This window comes from Aphelocoma coerulescens, chromosome 1A, assembly GCF_041296385.1.
Source record: "Aphelocoma coerulescens isolate FSJ_1873_10779 chromosome 1A, UR_Acoe_1.0, whole genome shotgun sequence".
In the NCBI taxonomy this organism is placed as follows: Eukaryota; Metazoa; Chordata; class Aves; order Passeriformes; family Corvidae; genus Aphelocoma; species Aphelocoma coerulescens.
Window position 1 is genome coordinate 15,956,761 of NC_091014.1, and position 19,905 is coordinate 15,976,665.

Here is a 19,905-nt window from a genome sequence, read left to right on the forward strand (position 1 = left end):
ACAGCCTGCTGTGTTTTTTAAAATTTTGATAGCTATTATTTATTATTTTTTAACTCTTTGATGATAGCACCTTCTGTGTGAGAGTAGTGGATACAACACTACTGAAAAAGAACTTAATTCACATTCATTCAAGACATTTTATTTTCTCAAATTTGTAGTGGTGGTGCCATCTTTTTTTTTTTCCTGTGTATTTTATTAATGTCATCGAAGAATTACTAAGAATTCAGTTACTTTAATTGGTGGAAGCTGTTGTTTCTTGTTGATCACCGTTGATCAAGCATTACTGTTGTTGAAAACTGGAGTTTTTACTATTAATCTAAATCAGAAGCATTGCAATAGCTGGAGTTTTGCTGAGGTGATTCCAGGCAAAGTAGAGCGCCTCCTAAAATTACAGTCTTGGCAAGCAAGGTGATGGAGAATTCAAATATGGGGGGATCCCCTAGATGGTCGGGCAGAGATGTCAAGCTTTTGAAAAATGATCCGAAATATTTATGTCGTAGGTAAAGGGAGCCACCTAGAGTTAACCTGTAGGAATCTCTAAGTATAAAAGTATGTCTGATCTTCTGCCACTTACTGCAGCTTAGGTGCCAAACTGAGAGCTGAATGTTAAACCCATTTGTCTCTCCTGAGAGCAGGCACCTAAATAAGATTGGAATCCCCTTTAAATATTTTTACAGTGCTACTGAAGGATTAGGATAGTTACTGGATTTTACCTTAAAGAGCGTTGGGGAAAAAAAGACTGGTACTAAAGTCTCCTTCCTTCCAGTTGAGGACTCTGACTAGTATAGTATATAATTAGGCGCTTTCCAATAGCACTCTCTTTGGACACGTGGTTGCTGCCTCTTAACAGTAGTTTCCTTGCTTCAGTGGGAAGATTAGAAGGTGCCCTCTGTTTGACTCCTTTTTAGCCAGGACACTAGCCTAGAAAAATAGCAATCTGATGTGCTGCAAGCTGAGAAGAACTAAGCCTGAACCCAGTTCTTGGAAGAGCTACGCTAACCATAAACTTGTCATACAGCTCCTCCTCTTGCATCTCTAGTAGCTGCAGGGTTTTGTGCTGGACTTAAAACTGTTGCTCTAATATTCCATGCTGTGCTGAACCTTCCAAGGAATTAGACAACATTTGGCTTTCTGAACTGGAGATTCTTCAGTGCAAGCACTGACTCCTTAAGATCTTTCAAGTTTCCTAGGAAGGTACCCCCATGGCTGGGGCTTGGGCTCCACTATCACCTTTTTAAATAGAGATGCCTAAATTTGAAATACATTTTATTTTAGTTGTCAAAGCATGCTGAATTACATTCTGAAGCCATCCAATCTCCTTTGAAAATCCAAGCTGCAATTTATCTGAAAAGGAGAATGCCAGGCGTAGTGTTCCCGTTTTTCTCTCCCACTTGGATGTATTAGAGATGCATCTTGTCAGCCAGAGACAGATGCTTTTACGTGGGTCAGGCAAGTGTTTATAGTTGCATTGTACATAATTTCTCCACATAACTTTGCATATCTGTGAGAATAATATTGCAATAATAACTGCAAGCACACTTGGACAGCAAATGGCAAATCAGGTATTGATCGCTCAGTCGGGGCCATGCAGATGGGTCTCAGAACCACAAGCCACACATTTTTAGACTTTACCTGCCATGGAGGAAATGTTAATCCCAGCCTGTGCCAAGCAAGGCGAGGTGAGCTTTAGACCATACCTGAAGGCAGTTCCTTGGGCACTTACGTTGAACTAATACCCTTTAACTTCTCATGCCAGACACCTAATTATAGTTTATTTTTGGTCACTTTTTTATTCCAGGGTGCTTGTAGTGAAGACTGTGACCATTCAGATTGCTTTACAAGCTCTCAGATTCCACACTGATTGCTTGCTGTAATTCTTTAAAATAAAATTATGGATGTCAGGACAGATTATCAGTTCTGTCAGCACAATTTATTTTGCACGGAAGATGAAAACACCTTTGAATACATTCAGGAAGCATTGGAACTATTTCAAGTGAATATGGCTTGTTCTGGTTTTGGAACAGAAATTTCTTGACATCTGAGCAAGTTGTCTCACTTAACTTGCTACCCCAAAGTCCTCTGCCCTTCAAGACATTAGAGAATTACTAGATGTCAGTACAGCCTGGCTACCATGTGCAGTGATCTACAGTCCCTTTCAATTGCATGATACCCTTTTCTCCATGCAAACAGCTCCAGCACGTAAGTCCTCTGTTTGGAAATGCAAGGGCTGGTACGTCCTGCAGAATGTTCTGTAGCATCTGCCCCCTTTTCCCTTCCCAGAGCTGACTGCAGTGAAGGAACTGTAGCATCAGCAGTACTAGCTTGTACTCCCCCTGTGTTTTCTCAATTATTATGCCAGGATTGTACACAATGTCATGTGTCACAAGGACCCTGGGGAATTGTCCATACCACAGGCTTCAGATGGCAGATTCTTGATACTATCTTTCTTTAAAGCCTGCACTGGAAGGAGGAAGCCATAAGCTTGTTTCTAGCAGAATGAAGTCACAATGCTGCAAGGTGAAGTGCTAAGTGCACCAAGCTAAAATTGGTCATGCGATAAAGCTGTCAAACTGACTGCAAAACTATCAGTTTATGAGAACTGAAAGTATCTCATCCAATAAATGCCTTGATATCCCAGAAAAACAGACAAGAATGAATAAGTTTTCCTAGCTTTGTGGAGGCTTGATACCAAAGCTTTAAAAAAGGATTAATGGTCTTAAATCCAGTAACTCAAAAACAGCATAGAAATCTTTTTTTCAGAAAGCAGAGAAAGAAAGAAAACAATTGTAGAGCTATTACCACCAAAGACATTACCTCAGCATGGCAGAGGAGTTGCTTTCAGAGTCTATAAGAGTGCTTTCTTTGAGGCTGGAACCCAGACACTGTGGCTGAAAGGAAAAACTCCATCAGAAATCAATTAAGTCCAGTTAAACTCAAGTATTACTTTAGGACAAAAAGACTCTTTTTGTTGCTCAAACTACTAAAAAATTAATGACAACAGTATTTTAACAAGGAGCTTACTGGCAAAGCCAAAATTTCAGTGTTGCTGTATCCAGTTACCCATACTTCTTATTGCTTGGTGACCTGCTAAGCCTATGTAACCCCAGTTACAAGAACACCTGAGGTTTTAATGTGTTTAACTTTGCAGCACCCATGATGCATAAGGAGGTTATTGTCTTCAAGGAATGACTAGAAAATTCTGGTTTAGTATAAGATTATGAGAGTATGAGTTAGATGAGATCTCATCTAACTTCAGCACTTTAGAAATTAATTATCTTAGTTAGTTGCCTGGGCTGTGCCCCCATCAAGGGAAAAGACACCCCCAGGCAGCAATCCATCCCCACCCTTAAATGAATGGAATAAATCAACCATAGAGGTGGCTCTCTTTGTTGTCAAGATTTGGAGCCCCAAGTGAGATATCCCATGCCAAGAAAGATGAAGTGTCCCCTCAGGGACATGAGTGACTTTTTATGAAATGAGGGGAGCAGAGCATGCTCTCTCACCTCCTGGAACAGACCTGTAACCAATAAGCCGTTCTTTCTTTCTGCTAGTTAGGAATTGGTGGGGTTTGTTATTCCACTGCAGGCTGGGCTTTTCTGTAATTTTTACAAACTAGGTGAGGCGAGGCATGCTTGGTAGTACCGGTGTGTTTAGATGGGAGGCCACAAGGAAAATCCAGCTGTGCCAGGAAGCAGGGCTGGTGACTCAGTAAACAGCATGGCACCAAATGTCCTGGCACAGTGTGTTAGAGCATTGCTTTCCCTGTTTTGCCGTAGGTTAAATCTCAGAGCTGCTAGTCATCACAGGATCATAATTCACAAGAGTAAGGTATTAAACCCCAGACAAATTATATGATAGGTAACTCTGTCCTCCTTGCCCTTACCTACAGCTTCACCTAAATTACACAGTCTCGCCCACTGATTTTAAACTTTCTAAGCCCGGGTGAAGTTGCTCTTCTGTCCCAGAGGTGGCAGCAGTCTGGAGCAAGTGAAGTGATTCTACACATGCAAGAAGTCAAGCTCTTTGGGATTTTAGATGGAGAGCATTGTGGATTTGTGATATCTCATTACTTCATGAAGTTACTTAATGTTTAGAGTTAAGATTTTGCAATGTCCCTATTAATGTAAGTGGTTCACTGCACTTGGTGCGAGTGTTCATGCAGCAGCCCAGAGCAATACTATTGCCACAATAAGCAGACAGCAGAACAAGGAGCAAAGAGGAGCAAGCAGTGCTTGTATTTGACTTGTGGTTCTGGTTTTGCTCCATCCGGGTGCTCACCACAACACAGAGATGACCAAATGTTTGCAAAGAGTTCAGATCCCCTGCCGTTCCCATCCTCACCCAGCTGGTGGTGAAAGTAGTTTAACTATGGGCGGGTACAGACAGTTCACCATGGATGTTTGCAGCACTAAAACCAATGCAGCTGATGCCAGCTTGCATATGAATTTTAGTTTATATGGCAACTTTAGTTCTGTAATTCTTCATTTGTTTCTCTGTGAGTTCCTTCACATTACTCTGTGGTGTATTTTAGGGACTCTCAGAATAACAATGGATAGATCCACCCTTCTGCAGACACCTCCGAGAGAAGGGAAGAAATCTGAGGTATTACACTTCTCTGCCTGGCAAAGCCTCTGCATGGCTGAGACCTTCCCACCATGCATGCCCAGAGCCTTTTAGGGAAGAAAACTGATCACTTTTTAATACAATGTGAAGTTGTTGGAAGCAGTTCCTAGTGGCAAGAGAAGGCTGCCTGGAAGCCTCCTCATTGCTGGCCCAGTTTTGACTGCTCCTCTCTATCATCATCCCCTGGCACTACAGCTTTAATAAGACTAGCATTGTTTTAGCAGATGAACCCAGAGGGACTTAGTGGAGCTCCTGGCACAGAAAACAGAAAAAAGTCTGGAGCCTGACTGTTCTTTGGCTCTCGCTTTCCCTTCCAAGCTCAAAATCCCACAGACTATTCCTGTGGCATTTCCAGTGTCCAAGAGCTATCAGCAGTGTCTGTGAGACAGGATGGATATTTGTCCTTCACAAGAAATCCTTAGACCAGCAAAATAAATGGTGAAATAGATGTGTCTTAGGTTGCCTTTGCTATCTTAACCTGAATGGCCTGATATCTTTTAGAGAGCTGTGAAACTGTTCTTTCAGTTCACTTTGTTTTGAGACTAGGAGGATTTTTGACGCCTGGGCTGTACCAGAGGCTGGGCACAGCTCATGATATTGTGGCAATTGTCCATAGCCTTTCCAGGGACACAACCATGACTGGGGACTCTGGCTTCAAATTAGAGACAGCTTGTTTTAGTAAGATAGATGGTGTTACCTGGTCTGGAAATATGGTGATCAAGAAGCTGCTTCACATACAGAGCAGCCTTGTACTTGGTAAAGGGAGGCTGGTGCTGGGAGGTTTAAGGTGACCAGCCCCTTCAATGTGGGCTACTTTGCAATTCAGAAGTGGTACACTGGCTTCCAGAGCCACGTAAGTTATACTCGGTCCCAATTCTGCACTCCAGAATAGTAGAGAAAGAAGGTTTTCAGTGCAAAAAGGGTTTTCAGTGCTCTCCTGTCTGACTTGTGTGTCTCCTGCTGCACCATGGAATTCTTTACCAGTTTGAGCTGCAATGTTTTTGTTACAACTTGATTTCAACATGTGAGTGTTTAAATCAATTTTTAAATCTCTTAGAGTACCAAACCTTGAATACAGGATAGCTCTGCTAATTCCAAGTGAAAGCACTCCAAATGGGCTATGAAGTGGATATTTACTCTGCCTAATCTGTCGTTGTGTTTCCATGCTAAATCTACCCTTGTTGTTACCCTGTAATCAGCTGCTATGGAAACAATACATTGTCCTTAAGGTGAGTTTAGAAAAATGTTCACCACAATGCACCCACTGGATAAATCCAGTTTTAGCAACACAGTGTTTAAAGCCATATACTCTGTTCATAGAGCATCAGCAAGATGTGCTCACTCGAAGCCAGCCTCAGATTACCAGTTTCCCTGTATTGTTCCTCAGGCCCTACATGTCCATTGGAACACTACGAGATCAAGTCATCTATCCAGACTCAGTGGAAGACATGCATGAGAAAGGCTACCAGGATCAAGATCTGGAGTCTATTCTGCATATGGTTCATCTGTACCACATAGTTCAAAGAGAAGGAGGTAAATTGCATATTTTTGTAAAAAACATTTTGTAAAATCCATTCCTTGCATGTGTGTCTTAGTGTGACTGACCTTTACTAACTGAACTGGCAAGACTGGATCCAGACCTTTGTGTCTGTGGGAGCTGCACAGCCACGATTTTTGCTTCTGATGTTAACAGAGGGAGAAGAGCTCAGTGCTCCTCTCTTCCCCAGTAAATCCATTCCCAAGCTGAACATCCTCATTATCTTGTGATGGCCAGTCTTTTCCTGGTATTGTGGGATCACTGGCCTTCCTTGATTTTCATAAGAACTGTAACCCATCTTAAAACATTGTAATGTCACTGACTACATCAACTTGAAAGCATGTGAATGAGGAGAGAGTCAGATCTGCTTTCACCTCCATAGTTTGTGGGAGCAGCAGGAGTATGTGCCATGAGAAGGAGTGTCTGAGACCACCCTACCAGGGTGAGCAAGTTAAAAATAACCAAGCGACACTGGCTGGCGGTAGTGTTGCCATCTACTGCTTGCTGTTTACATTGCTGTGTGTTCTCAGCATTGTTTGTTCTCAGAGTAGGGGACTGTGTATATATATATACTGGCACTATAAATGTCAAGATGCTAAAGGCTTCTTTTGTGTCTAAGGAACTGGAGCATTTCATGGCTTTTTTCCCTAAGCACTGCAATAATTTTTATCCTTTTGTTCCTATCAGACACTAATCTCTAGTTTCAATTTCCTCCCCATAATTATGCTTTTAAAACAGACATAGGACAAAGTTGGTAACATGTAGAGAGAAGAAAAAGGATCTTCAGACCCCATTATGGGGTGTGCTGAATATACCCTGCCTTTCTGTGCCAGCTGTAAGTGCTTCTTTTTGATCAGGTACTTTGGGTGCATTGCCTTGTAATGTGTGTGCTTGGTGGCTCTCAGGATCATTCTGACAACAGAGAGTAGTGCTTCAGCCATTGGGAATCCCAATACAATGTTTAAATTCCCATTCCTGGATGGCTGCCTGTTGTTCTGTTAGAGAGGCAGAAGGTGTCTTTTATTTTTAAAGTATGCATGGACACTCCTGAGTCTTTTCTGCACATTTTAGAGTGGGAAGTAGTAATCATTTACAAGGGCGATTGTATACCTAAAGATACTTCTCCACCATGGGTTAATGCTTCTTTGTTAAGAATGTAATAATTACTGTTGCAATAGAAAATAAGAATCTGCCATCATTCTGATTCATGTTATTATTCAGATCTGATCATATAACAGAAGCAAAAGTGGGCAGAGCTAAACTCAGTGACCAGAACAATTGCAGAGAAGGCCTCTCCTTCCTACACTGACATTACAACTATTCCTGTTAGTATTCCTGAGTCACTTACTTCACTAAGTGAGGTGCCCAGATTGCAGAAGAACAAGCAGGAATGTTGGAATGGGCAGCTGGAAGAGGAGGAGCAGTTAAATTGTCAGTGGCAAGAAGTCACTGTGGAGTGTGTGCATTCATTGTGTGCTGGTACTTGTGGTTGGACTGCACAACACATGACCCTTGGCAGCCAAAGGCACCCCCCCAGCAGCCTCTGAGTGCTCATGGTTGTGGTTTCTGACCCTGCAGCTGGATCGTGTAACTGGTGATGGGGCAGTCCCTGTGCCCCATGTACGAGATGCCTTGGCTACAGTCACTGTTCTGTGTTGCCAAGCCAAAACCCCACGTTTGGATCAGTCTTGCGCTGCTTTCTGTGCCAAAGAAAGTATTTATTGCTGACCCTGTTCTCGCTCTTCTGCCTGTCTGACTGTATGTGCACAACACACACAATCTATTACAAAGTCTAGAGGACACTGTTAATGTTCACTGGTGCTGTATTGAAGCTCAGGATAAGGGCACACTGTGCAAAAGTTTGCACAAGCAAATGTTCGGGAAAAATGTGACTTATGTGCTTTGTAATCTAAAGCGACAGAACTGGGCAAAGCCGGAAAACAGGGAGAGAGATTAGCACATACCAGGAAGTTTTTAGGACCATAATATACTTACTTGTTCCCTGTTCTTCTTGGGCATTTGCGGAGACAAGTGCCAAGGCAGGAGCAGAGAGGAAATCTGTGACATATGATCTGACACGTTACATGGATTTCATATGCTTAGATATTTTTTAAAGCTGCCCCTGATCTAGGACAAAGACTCATGCTCTGGGGTTTTTTGAACCAGCAAGACAGAGAAATACTTGCTGAAAGTGAACAGTTGAATTTTTTTGTTTACACATAGACTAGTATTTTTTAATTCCAATTTTTATTTTATTCTTTTTCAAAATCTTAAAAATCATATTTTTAAACTAAAATTATTTTTATTAAAAATTGAACTTTTTTCTTTCTGAAATAATGAAAAATCCCACGTAAACCTCTTGTGCTTTAATTGATCACGAATGTAATGTGTGTATAACCTGATGCTTTGTAGTTTTGTGTTCTGCTCCTTGTGGGCAGTTATGAAAAAGCCAGATGAAGCCAGAAGTGCACAACTTTGACTCAAATTATTTGTTCTGGCATGATGTTATTGTTTTTGGCTGAGTTACTTCCACATTGCATCAGTACAAGGGTCACCACATTCCAAGTATTATGTCTGATGTTGTTTCTGTTGCTGCCAATGACAGAAATTCCTCTTTTCTAGCATTAAGGTTTGACCCAGTTACAAGTAAATAAAATAAATAGCCCAGTTTGGCATTTAGCTTCCGTGCTACCCTCATGAAACATTTTTCAGTAGGTATCAACAGAAGATATCAAATCCACCAAAACAACAATCCCCCTCCCCAGAACCAGTGTTCTGGATGCTCCTTAGCCCAAACCCTCAAAGAACCCTGTGCCAGGGGCTGTTGGCAGTAGCCCCCCTTGCTGCTGGAGGCAGAGCTCCCTTCCCACTGAGGCCCACACTAATGTTTTTCTCACCAGCTGGGTATTAGAGGAATGCTGTTTTGTTACTCACCTTTTTATTATCTGAAACGTGCCCCCATCAGCATCTGCAAAGTTGTTAGCTCTACCAGAACCATAATTTCATACAAAATGAACGTTGCATTCAACATGTGTGATGAAAAAGCATGTCCAGAAATGGGGGCTAAAAGCATGGAGATATGCAGTACATATACATAAAGTAGTTCCTCCTGACCTGCTTTGAAAATCTGTGTATACTTAGCAAGTGTCAGTCGAGGTGCAGCCCTGGGCTGCTGACAGCCTGTCCCACGAGAGGAGCCACAAGGACGTGTAGCTGCGCCGTGCACGCGTGACCGGGCCTGTCTGGTTGGGGCTGATGACATTACTGAGCAAGTTCAACCTGTTTACAGTGTCTCAGCACCCCACATTGTAATTATTCTTCATTATTTTGTGCATTTGTCATATCTTTGGGTCTTGCTCTGTGAGTCTGTGCTAGGCCACATATAAACAGATGGACAAGCCCATTTCCTCTCTCTGAGATTTTCATCTGATCGCTTTAGCCCTGGATTTGCTTTTGTTACTGGTACCAGCAGGAACTCTGGCGAGCTCTGCCAGCTTTTCCAGTGGCTCTGAAATCCAGAGACACAAATCCCTGCAGTGTCATGCTGATCTGGGGCTCATGCAATTGATGGTCTCTTTGTTCCTTGCTCAGCTCCGGGTTGTCCTTGCATATTCATCCTGCAAAGCACCGGGCTCTCTTTACATACGCTGTGGAAGAGGCTTCCATGCCTGAAAGCTTGGCAGGGGTGGACTCTCTGGCTGTGGTCTGCTGTGTTAGCCTTTCTTCTGTCCTTCAGTCCATGTCTGATAAGGTGCATTGGAATGTATGATCTGAAAAAGGAACTTTTAATCTTTTCATGGCAGCTGAATGCTCAGTCTTGCATGAAAATGCAACGATTCACAAGGATGAAGGATACGGAGGGCTACAGATCCCAGGAGTAGCCCATTTTTTGTTGCCAAATACAGCTTGCATTTTCCTTCAGAAAACTGAGATTAAAGGAATTATGAAAGAAGCCAAGCAAGAAAATGCAATGCTGCTATCCTGAGGCTATCTCTAGGTTTTGCCAGCAGCCGTATGTATTTCTGCTGCTGTTACTGTGCCCCAGCACATTAAACATGCTCTTTGTCTTACTGGCTGCAAAAGCCGTAACAAGAAGGTGGGCAAGGAATTTGGACTCTGAAAGCCAGGATTATATTTGCACGTACTGAGAGATTTGTGCTGCATTCATGGGTGAGCCATTTCATTTCTTCATTTGTGAAGTGAATGTAGTTATGGGTGACCTAAGCCACTGACTTGGCTGATATTTCCAGAACTCTAAGTACCTTCACTGACCTGTGCCATGTCAGCAGGAAGAAACAGGAGACAAGTAGGTGCACTATTGTTCACAGACAGGAGGAGTCAGTTTAGTGTTTTACAATGCCTAAGTGTTTGGACAAAATTATTTAGACATTAGAACAGAATTTTTTAAAGGGGCAATATAAAATCGCATCCTTCCTTATCTGTTGTTTGAGGCATTCCAAGTGGAAAATAGGAGAGTTCAGGGAGAGTGCTAGGCAGGAAGAGACAAGATGCACATGTCATGTTCAGTTAGAATGTAAGTTGAAGCAACCACAGAGATGACCATTGTATCCTGGTAAACAGAGGTTAAATCTTAGCCCTTTAGAGAAAATAATAGAATTATTTTGCTGACAAGAGGATGCTTCTTCTTGAACTACATTCCCTTTTTGTCTTTTAATAAGCCTTTGTAAGCCAGCTGATCAGGAAGAAACTGTATGAATGCAGGCACTGCTTCTCCAGGCACATGTGCACACATGCACACCCACCCACACCCTAGCTCAGATCCAGGTCCTGGAGCTCATCTGTATTCTCAGCTTAAAAATAACAGAACATAAGCAGCAGCTTGTATGTTGTCTTCAGAAGCATAGTTGTTTCTATGGCTTTTGTGAAGAACTGTTCCCATCCCTTGCTAGAACCCTTTGCCAAAAGGGAGCGCTCCAGGTGTTTTACAGTGCTTTTTAGAAGCTCAGGTGGTTGGTGGAACAGCACTCCAGCTCTCTGTGAGGTCCCAGCACTGGGACTGCTCAGCAAAAGCAGCCTGTGTGTATCTCTGTGTGTATCTGTTCCCTTTACCAGAGTTTATCCAAATGGTGATTCAGTTAATCACTACACAGCTCCGTCTTTGCTGAGAGCCTGCTGATAGAAAGCACTGTATGTGCTCCTGGGAGGGTACCCACTGGCATCCTTAAACAAGAATGGAAGGAAAATAGGGGAGAACTATAGGATCACTAAAAGTGATGTCTTTCTCGCATATGCCTGGTTTTTAAATGTAACTTTATAAATATTTATTAAAAAAATCATTAAATTATATTTTCTAATTTTATGTAGAGCAAATTCTTGAAATTTAGTCTCTGTCATTATCAATTCCTGGTTTTGGTCACACAGCCCCTCATCAGATGTTTCACTGATGTTCTGTTCAGTCCTGCCAAGCCCTGGTATAGCACCAAGCACAGGTTACAGCAGTACCCAGCCTCCTGCACCTTCACAAGCCCCATTGTCTCACATTTGTGTAGGTATCAGAAATAACACAGCCCACCCTCCTTGCTTTATCTTATTTATAGTCTTTTCTGGCAAATATTTACTTTAATTTTGGCAGTGGCAGAAAAGGGGGTTTTGGTTGTGTTATTAACTTTTTAGTTAGAGTATTTCTAGGGCTGATCTGAAAAAATGTTCTCTTCCTCTCAGTCCTGCTTCAGCTGCTTGTCTCCTGAATAGAAGATCTGTTGAGAAAAATGTCCTATCAGACATTTTGCTACATCCACACTCTTTTTTTTGAAAACTTGTCTATTTTGCTACTCTATCCATCTGGGTTGTTTGACTGAAAACTTATTTTCGGTAAGGTAATTTGTTACTTTAAGTTTTTCAGTAGGAGGAATGAATCATGCCCGAGTACTCACAGAACACCAGTCTGCTGTAAGATCACAGATAAAAGGCCTCATGTTCCTGTTGCATGTACCTGAAAGTGATAAAGAAATAAATCAGTTAGAGACCATGCAGAATATTAAATAAGGATACCCCATGTTATAACAGTTGTGGATTATTTTTAAATACAAGGTAGTAGGAAATTTTTAGAGAAGATTCTTCTGTCTGATTTCAGTTTTGCTGCCTGTCTGTGCACACAGATACATCCCTGTCTGTAGTTGTGTTTCTGTTGGGTTTGATGACAGTTTTCTTTGCCTACAGTAGTGAGTGCAGTCTGACACTCTCTTTATTTTTTATACTTTATTTATTTTAATTTGCTTTTAAATTTCCACTCTTGCCTTTCAAAAAAAAAAATAGATAATTGTTCCATGAAGCAAATATGACAAAATAAAATTGCTAGTTATATACAGGTCAAAGAGGTTTTTTCAGAGATGGTAAGTCAATTTTTTTTACAATATCTATATGACCATGAAGTCTAAATTCCACTTTCAAAATTATCACTATTTTAGGGACATTTTTCCAATTGATTGCCAGTGGATAGGTGTTGAGTTATTTCAGAAGATGTGGTTCAGAAGCCTGAGCTGTCTCTTCTGCAGTGGAAATGCTCTTTATGATTTTGGTTACAGATTGCAGAGATGTTGCAAGGGAAGCTGCATTTCCTTCATAAACTTTATGTCCTGACTCATTTTGTTTGCATTTTTTTAAAAAGGCTGGGATGCCATCATGGATTGGAAAGATGTCTTATCGGGAGGAGAAAAACAAAGGATGGGCATGGCCCGGATGTTTTACCACAAGTAAGTGTGTTACAATTCATTCCTTACGTAGCATTTGAAAATGAGAAAGAATTTTGCAGGTTTCCTGATACAGTTTGAGCAGTAGTAGACTATAATCTGCATGCAATATGCAACACTGTCTAGCATAGGACCTGCATAAATCTTGTTGTTTATTCATACAAGCTCTGCCTTTAGTTTGGGTAATGCTTCTTTGCTTTTGGCAACATAGCGTTATCTTTTCCAGATACTTCTTTCTTTAACATCTCAGGCACAAACATCTTCCCTCCTACAAATGTTGCCAAAGTCTGATGGACTGTTGCAAGAGGCTCTTGGACTTTGAAAGCCAAGCTCCTTAACCTTTTCATTTTGGAGACTGCAAGCACACAAAGGCAGCCCAGTCCTTATATAGGAGTGGATAGGAAGCTTCAAGTCAGCTTTAGTGACTGCATAACTTGATGAGAGCACAAAATAATAATTAGGTCAGGACATAGAAGGACATAGAAGTTAGATCACTGTGTACTCAAATGGGCCAGGAAATAAACCCCATGTTTCCTGGAAGTTGTCTTTGCACCTGAATAATGCATGGAAACTTTATGTTGTTGCTAGCCAGCTTCCAGCTGTAAATAAGAGACAGCTGTCTGGCAAAAATAGCTCTCTACTTCCTGTTGTTCTTTCAATGAAACCTTGTACATGGGAATACTGTCCAAAACCTAGATGAGTGATGTTTTTATCTGCTTTTGAAAGGCCAAAATATGCATTGCTGGATGAATGTACAAGTGCTGTAAGCATTGATGTCGAAGGAAAGATATTCCAAGCTGCAAAAGCTGCTGGGATATCCCTGCTTTCCATAACACACAGACCTTCTCTTTGGTAAGTATATTCAGGGCTTTATCATGGTCCTTGCTTTTAGCTCTCTGACAAGCAGTGGATTGGCCTTTATCCTTTGTACTGGGGCTGTTGTTTAGTCAATATCTACTGCAGTTTCTAAGATAAATTGTCTACAACAATAGTGATGTAAATTAATTTAGCATGGATTTTTTTTCATTCTTTGAAAGGTATTTATTCATCCCTCTTATTTTTTAACATGTTTCAGTTATTAATATGCAGATGTCTAAGAGGTAATTAATTATGCCACAGCCACAACAGGTATCACCAGGTTATTCTCTAAAGGTGACAAGATACGTGGTGTGTCTTGGGGAAGTTTACCAGTGCAGGGAGAAGATGGGAAACATGGCAAGTGGTTAAACTATACTTTGTTCTTCCATGGGAATACTATGTATGTTTGTTTAACTTCAGTTGTGTCCTCTACCTGCAGCATTTAGCTTCTTGATATTTTGGGGGTTTGGTGGGCAAAAAACAGAAGGATGGGTTAAGCATTTGGTATCACAAAGGATAATATGCAAGAAGTGGTGAATATAAGTCTGGAGATGAGTCTCTTTCCAGTCCCATGTCGTAAGTCATTGAGTTTATTAAAACTGTCACATTCACTGGATGGGATTTATAATGAGTGTTTTATGATGCATTTTACCTTCTATAATTTATAGTGATAAATGACACAGTCATATCAGCAGCTCTGAGGGAACTCTCTGCTCTCCTCTGGCACCTCCTGAAAAATGTTCTGTCAGGTCTTGACAAACTCCACATGTACACCTTTGAATATTTTCAGTGCACACACCCTGATACTCACGGAAAGATCTGTGACTCCTACACAGACTTTTTTATTTTGGCCCCTTGCAAACTGAACCATGTTTTAGGAATAAAGTTACCTTTAGTCAACCTTGTAAGACACAGGGGAAAAAACTGAGGTGTAATTTGAGCAAACTTGAGTTTTATCAGTAGAATCAGGTGCATCACGTCTGCCTCGCTGTATTTGCTGTTAAGGAGGTAAGACATCTATCAGAAAGGGATGTAAATAAAATAAACTGGTACTAGAATTCCTGAGGGAGAAATTAACCTTGTCTGAGGCTGCTGTTCTAGCTCCCCAGGGAAAAAGGCATCTGATGGAGTTGTAGAGAAGGCAACTGTAGCCACAGTGTTTCTAAGAGGGAGGCAGTAAGAGGGAGGCCACCACCTTGGCCAGGGACAGCAGGTGATGAGTGGATTTTCCATGGGCCTGCTGCCCACTCCTGCCAGCATCCCTGCAGGTGAGGGGCTCTGAGCCCAGCCATGTGGGCTGCTGAGGCGATGGCTGCCCGGCTGGGAGCCCACACCACTGCTGTTGCCTCCAGCTGGCTATTGGCCTGGGGCAGTCCTGGTGACAGGCTTTGAAATACCCAAATCCCTTAGGAAAGAGTGTCCTGGGATGATGAGTCATTGAAAAAAAATTCTTATCCAGTGATCCAGAACTGGACAACTCTCAAATTCCTGAGAGGCACCTTTGAAAAGACACACATCCATCCAAATTTGCATGCAAAAATGAACCATTTAGCCCCTGAGCCATTACTAATGCTTTTATTTCTACTGCAGGAAGTACCACACTCACTTGCTGCAGTTTGATGGACAAGGCGGCTGGCGTTTCGAGCAGTTGGACACCGCTATCCGTTTATCACTGAGTGAGGAAAAACAGAGACTGGAATCCCAGCTTGCAGGAATTCCTAAAATGCAGCAGAGACTGAATGAACTGTGTAAAATCCTGGGAGAAGATTCAGTGCTTAAAACAATGGACAAAGAGGAATAAATAATTTATGGTTTATGTTTTTAAAAGTATTTTTTTAGTTAAAAGCATTACAAATTCAGCCATTATCCTTTGCATGCATTGTGACAGAGGCTTAGAGCATAGCAAAACACAGCCAGCAGAAAATAATGCTCTGAATGCTATGTAAGAGTTTAGTGTTTTAGTATTAAGGAGGAAGGTGGTTGAACTGTGAAAAGAAAACAAGCAAGTGCACAGAGTATAAGATTAGTCATTACATCTTATGTTAATCCCTAGTGAAAGCCCAATTCACTGCAAGAAATGACCAACACACTTAGGTTTTGTAGGTGAATTTTTGCCTGAGACTTGGCCTGCAGAATGTGCTCTTGTACCGGGTCACTGTGTGCGTATGACATGCCTGCTACGCAGAGCAACCGGGCATGACACTCAGGCATGGAGCACGGCAGGGACAGTATCTGGGTGAGTGTGCAGATGCGTGCAAAAACCTCATTTGGGTATAAGAAACATTCTCTCAGCCCATGTAAAGCAAGACTTCTGTTCTACTACTGAACAGTAAACACACCTTTACCTGCATTTCCACAGGAAATAACGAAATAGGCTGACCACAAGACAACTGTCTGAGCAACCCACTGCCCTCATGACAGAGAAGCAGGGACAGAGCTAAACATGTAATATACTTGTGCTTTATGCCATTACATGTGACTTCAGAGGCTCTTTGCCCTTCATAATACATCAGTTCCTTTGGGGGATTATTTATGTCCCTTATTCGGTAACCTCTGGTGGTGTGGATGGAGCACTGGGCCTGGCATCAAGTGACTTAGTTTTCACTTGACTAAATCATTCATCTGCTCTATGGGTCTGATCCAGCTGGCATCCATGTCTGACCCAGTTTCTCCGTTGGCATAATCACAATATAGACATTTGTTTGTTCCATGAGACACTTTGTGATGGGAAGGACTGTAGGAGAAGGAAATGTCAGTTTCTAACAATACACTGAATACTCAGGCATGGCTGTCCTGCCAGTTGAAATGCTCAGCACTTACAAAAGTCTGTGAAAAGTTAGAGCATTTGGTAACCACTAATTAATATGCCTGCCATATTTTGGTGGAGTGGCTGAACACTGCCCTCCCCATGAGCAAATGCACTGGTTAACAGCCTTGCTTTCAGATGCACTCACTGATTGTCCCATCAGCTGTTCAGTTCAGTAGGAATGTGGTCCCCCATCAGTCAGAAGGTGCTTTAACAGAACTGCCTGAGACAGTGTTGGTCTGAGTGCTTTGCTGGATGAAAAAGCTGGAGAATTAGAAATAAAAATGTGAATGTATTTAAGAGCTCCTGTTCTCTATGGCTGTAAGTGCACAGCAAATAAGCAGCTCAGGAGTGAAGATCAGGAGGGGTGAGAGGCTTTGCAGATGGGTAAATGAGCCTTAGCCGAGATGTAGCAATCCTGAAATTTGTTGGCTTTTTTTTTTCCCAGAAGAGTGATTCCTTAGGAGGTTTGTCTGTTCTTAGTCTGAGAGAGGTAGTGCATAAGCTACTAAGAGCTGTTTGGAGAAGAGAAATATTTTAGGGGTATTTGCTGAGCTGGAAATGTTTGAGCACCCTGAAGTTAATATAAACTCTTTTCTTTTTCTGATTACTTCAAGAACAAGAGGAAGGTGAATTAACTCAATCTGCCAAATCCCAGTCAAGTGCACTAACAATTAGCCCATATTCCTTCTCAGTGTGCTCAGCTTGCTGCTTGGTATGGCATTTGCACCAGTAAATGGAGTAAGTCTGCTCCCTCCACAGTCTTTGGCTTGAATGTAACCCTGTAACTTACCCTGGTGACAACAGTTTGTTTCTTTCATTAGTTTTGTCTGTAGAGCCCCCGGAGACATCTCACTGATATAAAAAGGAATGCTCCTAGGAACCTTTGAAAGGGCTGAAAAATGAAGGTTTGAGATAATAAGATGTTGTGTTGTAAAGCACAGACTGGAGGCCACTGCTGGGGTGGCTGACATGTGCATGCATTTTAATTTGCAAATGTCTCTGCTCGTCCCTCTCCCTGAAGGTGAGCTTTCCCCCTTCTCATCTTCAAAGCACAATTCAGAACTGCTAAGGAAAAAAAGAAATCAGCCAAGAATCTGTTCTCAGTGAGCATAACCAAGATGACTGATGGGTGTAAAAGCTTGCAGGTTTCTGAGTGATGTTTCTCCAAGATGTGGTGAATCAGGGCACACCATGCACATGCCCTTGTCCCAGCTGCAGTGCATCCTGCTAGCGCAAGGCAGCCACAAAGCCACCTTCCCACAAGCCTTTCCCAAGCCAGGACCTGAGGTGGAGGAAGGGGCATTGCTGTTCCCCACCCCTCCATTAAGCACTTTAACATGTGGCTGGGAACTAAACCAGGGTTGTCCACTCCCTGAATGAGTGGGATACTGAAAAGTTGTGAAGAGTTGGCCCAGTTTGGCACAGCTCCAGATATCCCACCAAAGCTCTGCCCCTGTCCTTTGACTTGCTGGGAGCCATTATAGGCAAGTGCAGCACCTGAAATCTGCTGTATCTCTGCCTTACAGAGATCAAAGCTGGTTATCCCTCATGGCACAAAACAAATCTCTTCTGAAGAAATCATGTTTAGTAGAAGAAAGTTTGTTCACTGTTTTTTTAAATGAAATTATGCATAAAACATACAAAAATATATGTTACTGATGAAATTTTGATGAACACTGAAATAACACCAGGATCAATCTAATAGTATTTTCTTTGAAGTTTAACATACATTTCTTGGATCCAGTAATAGACAACCATTCCTATTCAGCTGTATAGTGTAAAATACCCTAGCATCTCACTCAGCTATTCATGTTCGTGTAGGCATGGCAAGAACATTAGAGGCTGCAATGAGAAGAAACACTTCTCAAAACAGGAACTTTCTGCGTGATACTGAGCTGGTTTTAGAAGGAATTTCTGTGCTAGTGGCTCATTATTTTTCAAGTTAGTTTTGTGGCAGGAAGAGAAACAGCCCTGGAGATATTTTCTGCAAACTTTCTCTGTTGTTCCAAGGGCTAATTGAACCTGCAGTCTCTGTTTCTGTTTCTGGAGAGTTTTACAGGGCATAGTCCAGCTCATTTTGTGCTGCTTTGGGCCCAGCCTAGCAGAGGTGTGTGCTGCCTGCTCAGGAATAGCTCAAGGAGACACTGTTCTGGAGCCAGGGCGTGGGGAGCACAAGGCCCTGGCAGTGCAAGAGGGTCAAAGTGGAACAGGATACCTTGGTGGAAGCTTTTTGTGATGCAATGAGAGCTGCTTATGAATGTTCATTCCCTTTTTGGTGTTCAGGAGCTGTGCCTCCCCAGGAGGCTGAGGAAGTGACTTTTTGGCCTCCTTTCTGCCTGTCATACCTATCTGGAGTTGGCCAGACCCTGTCACAGTGTCTGTGCATTCAGGGCTGGGTACTGCCCTGTGCTGAGCACACCCAGCCCTGTGAGCACCCTCTCACCCCTCAGGGCAGACTGGATTGCCTGGGTCTGTTTGCACCTAGAGGAGTACAGGTGATGAGCAAAATTCATACTTGCCTCAGGCAGGTAGTATCTGTATGACAAAAATACGAATTCTTCACATCAGTTTGTTCAGATAATGCAAAGAGTTTTTGCAAGAATCTTCAGAATGGAAGGACACATTTTTTTGTGCATGGGATTTCAGTATTTTAATGTGGGAAGAGTTTGTTTTTCATCTAGTTTGGGGGCCAGACTCATTCCTGGTTTGGACTTGGAAGTCCTCCTTCTGCTGGGACAGAAAGCCCCACATATTTTTAAGGAATTTTTCAAAAGCAGTGGGATTTGTATTTGAGTAGGGAATGAAGGACTGGGTATTAAATGGGATATTTTAGAGAAAATTATATCTTAAAGCAAATGAACACATCTGCAGTCCACTCAAACTTATGACTGGTGATAATGCATGTCAAAGTCAAATTTCTGAGCCAATCATAAAGAAATCCCCCTACTGAGCTGTTCATGAAGCTTAGGAGAACTGAACTGTTAATCAAATGTGTCTTTGTTTTGTTTATGTTTGACATTAATGCCTTTTAAGAGCAGACAATTTATAAAGCAATAAAATATGCTTTACAGTTGTAATTTATTCCAACCTCAAATAAAACATGTTGCATTTACTTTCAGTTTACAGTGTTCCTTATGAGTCATTCACAAAGCAGTCAGGACCTGCCTGCATGTGCTCTGAGAGTCCTTTCCCAACCCTCATTTTTGTGATGGAGCAGGAAAGCTTGGGGTGGATGCTGTGTGTTTTCAAGTTAAAACAAGTATTTCATTCCTAGATCAGGCTGGCATCAAAGGCTGCTGTGAGGTTTCTCATCTCTTGTGCCACCCACTTGGTGTGTACCTGATTGACAACAGGAAGGTGACAAGAAC

The 19,905-nt window shown here is 42.1% G+C and overlaps 1 protein-coding gene across 1 annotated transcript in view; it reads left to right on the forward strand.

Moving 5' to 3' along the window:
* Positions 1–19,655, forward strand: part of ABCD2 (ATP binding cassette subfamily D member 2) — a 45,502-nt gene extending 25,847 nt beyond the window's left edge. Inside the window, exons 7-10 of the mRNA XM_068995115.1 lie at positions 6,011–6,156; positions 12,789–12,873; positions 13,597–13,722; positions 15,319–19,655. Of these exons, the coding sequence (XP_068851216.1) occupies positions 6,011–6,156; positions 12,789–12,873; positions 13,597–13,722; positions 15,319–15,529 (568 nt within the window). The 3' untranslated portion in view covers positions 15,530–19,655. The remainder of the gene's footprint in view (positions 1–6,010; positions 6,157–12,788; positions 12,874–13,596; positions 13,723–15,318) is intronic.
* Positions 19,656–19,905: the final 250 nt, after the last annotated feature.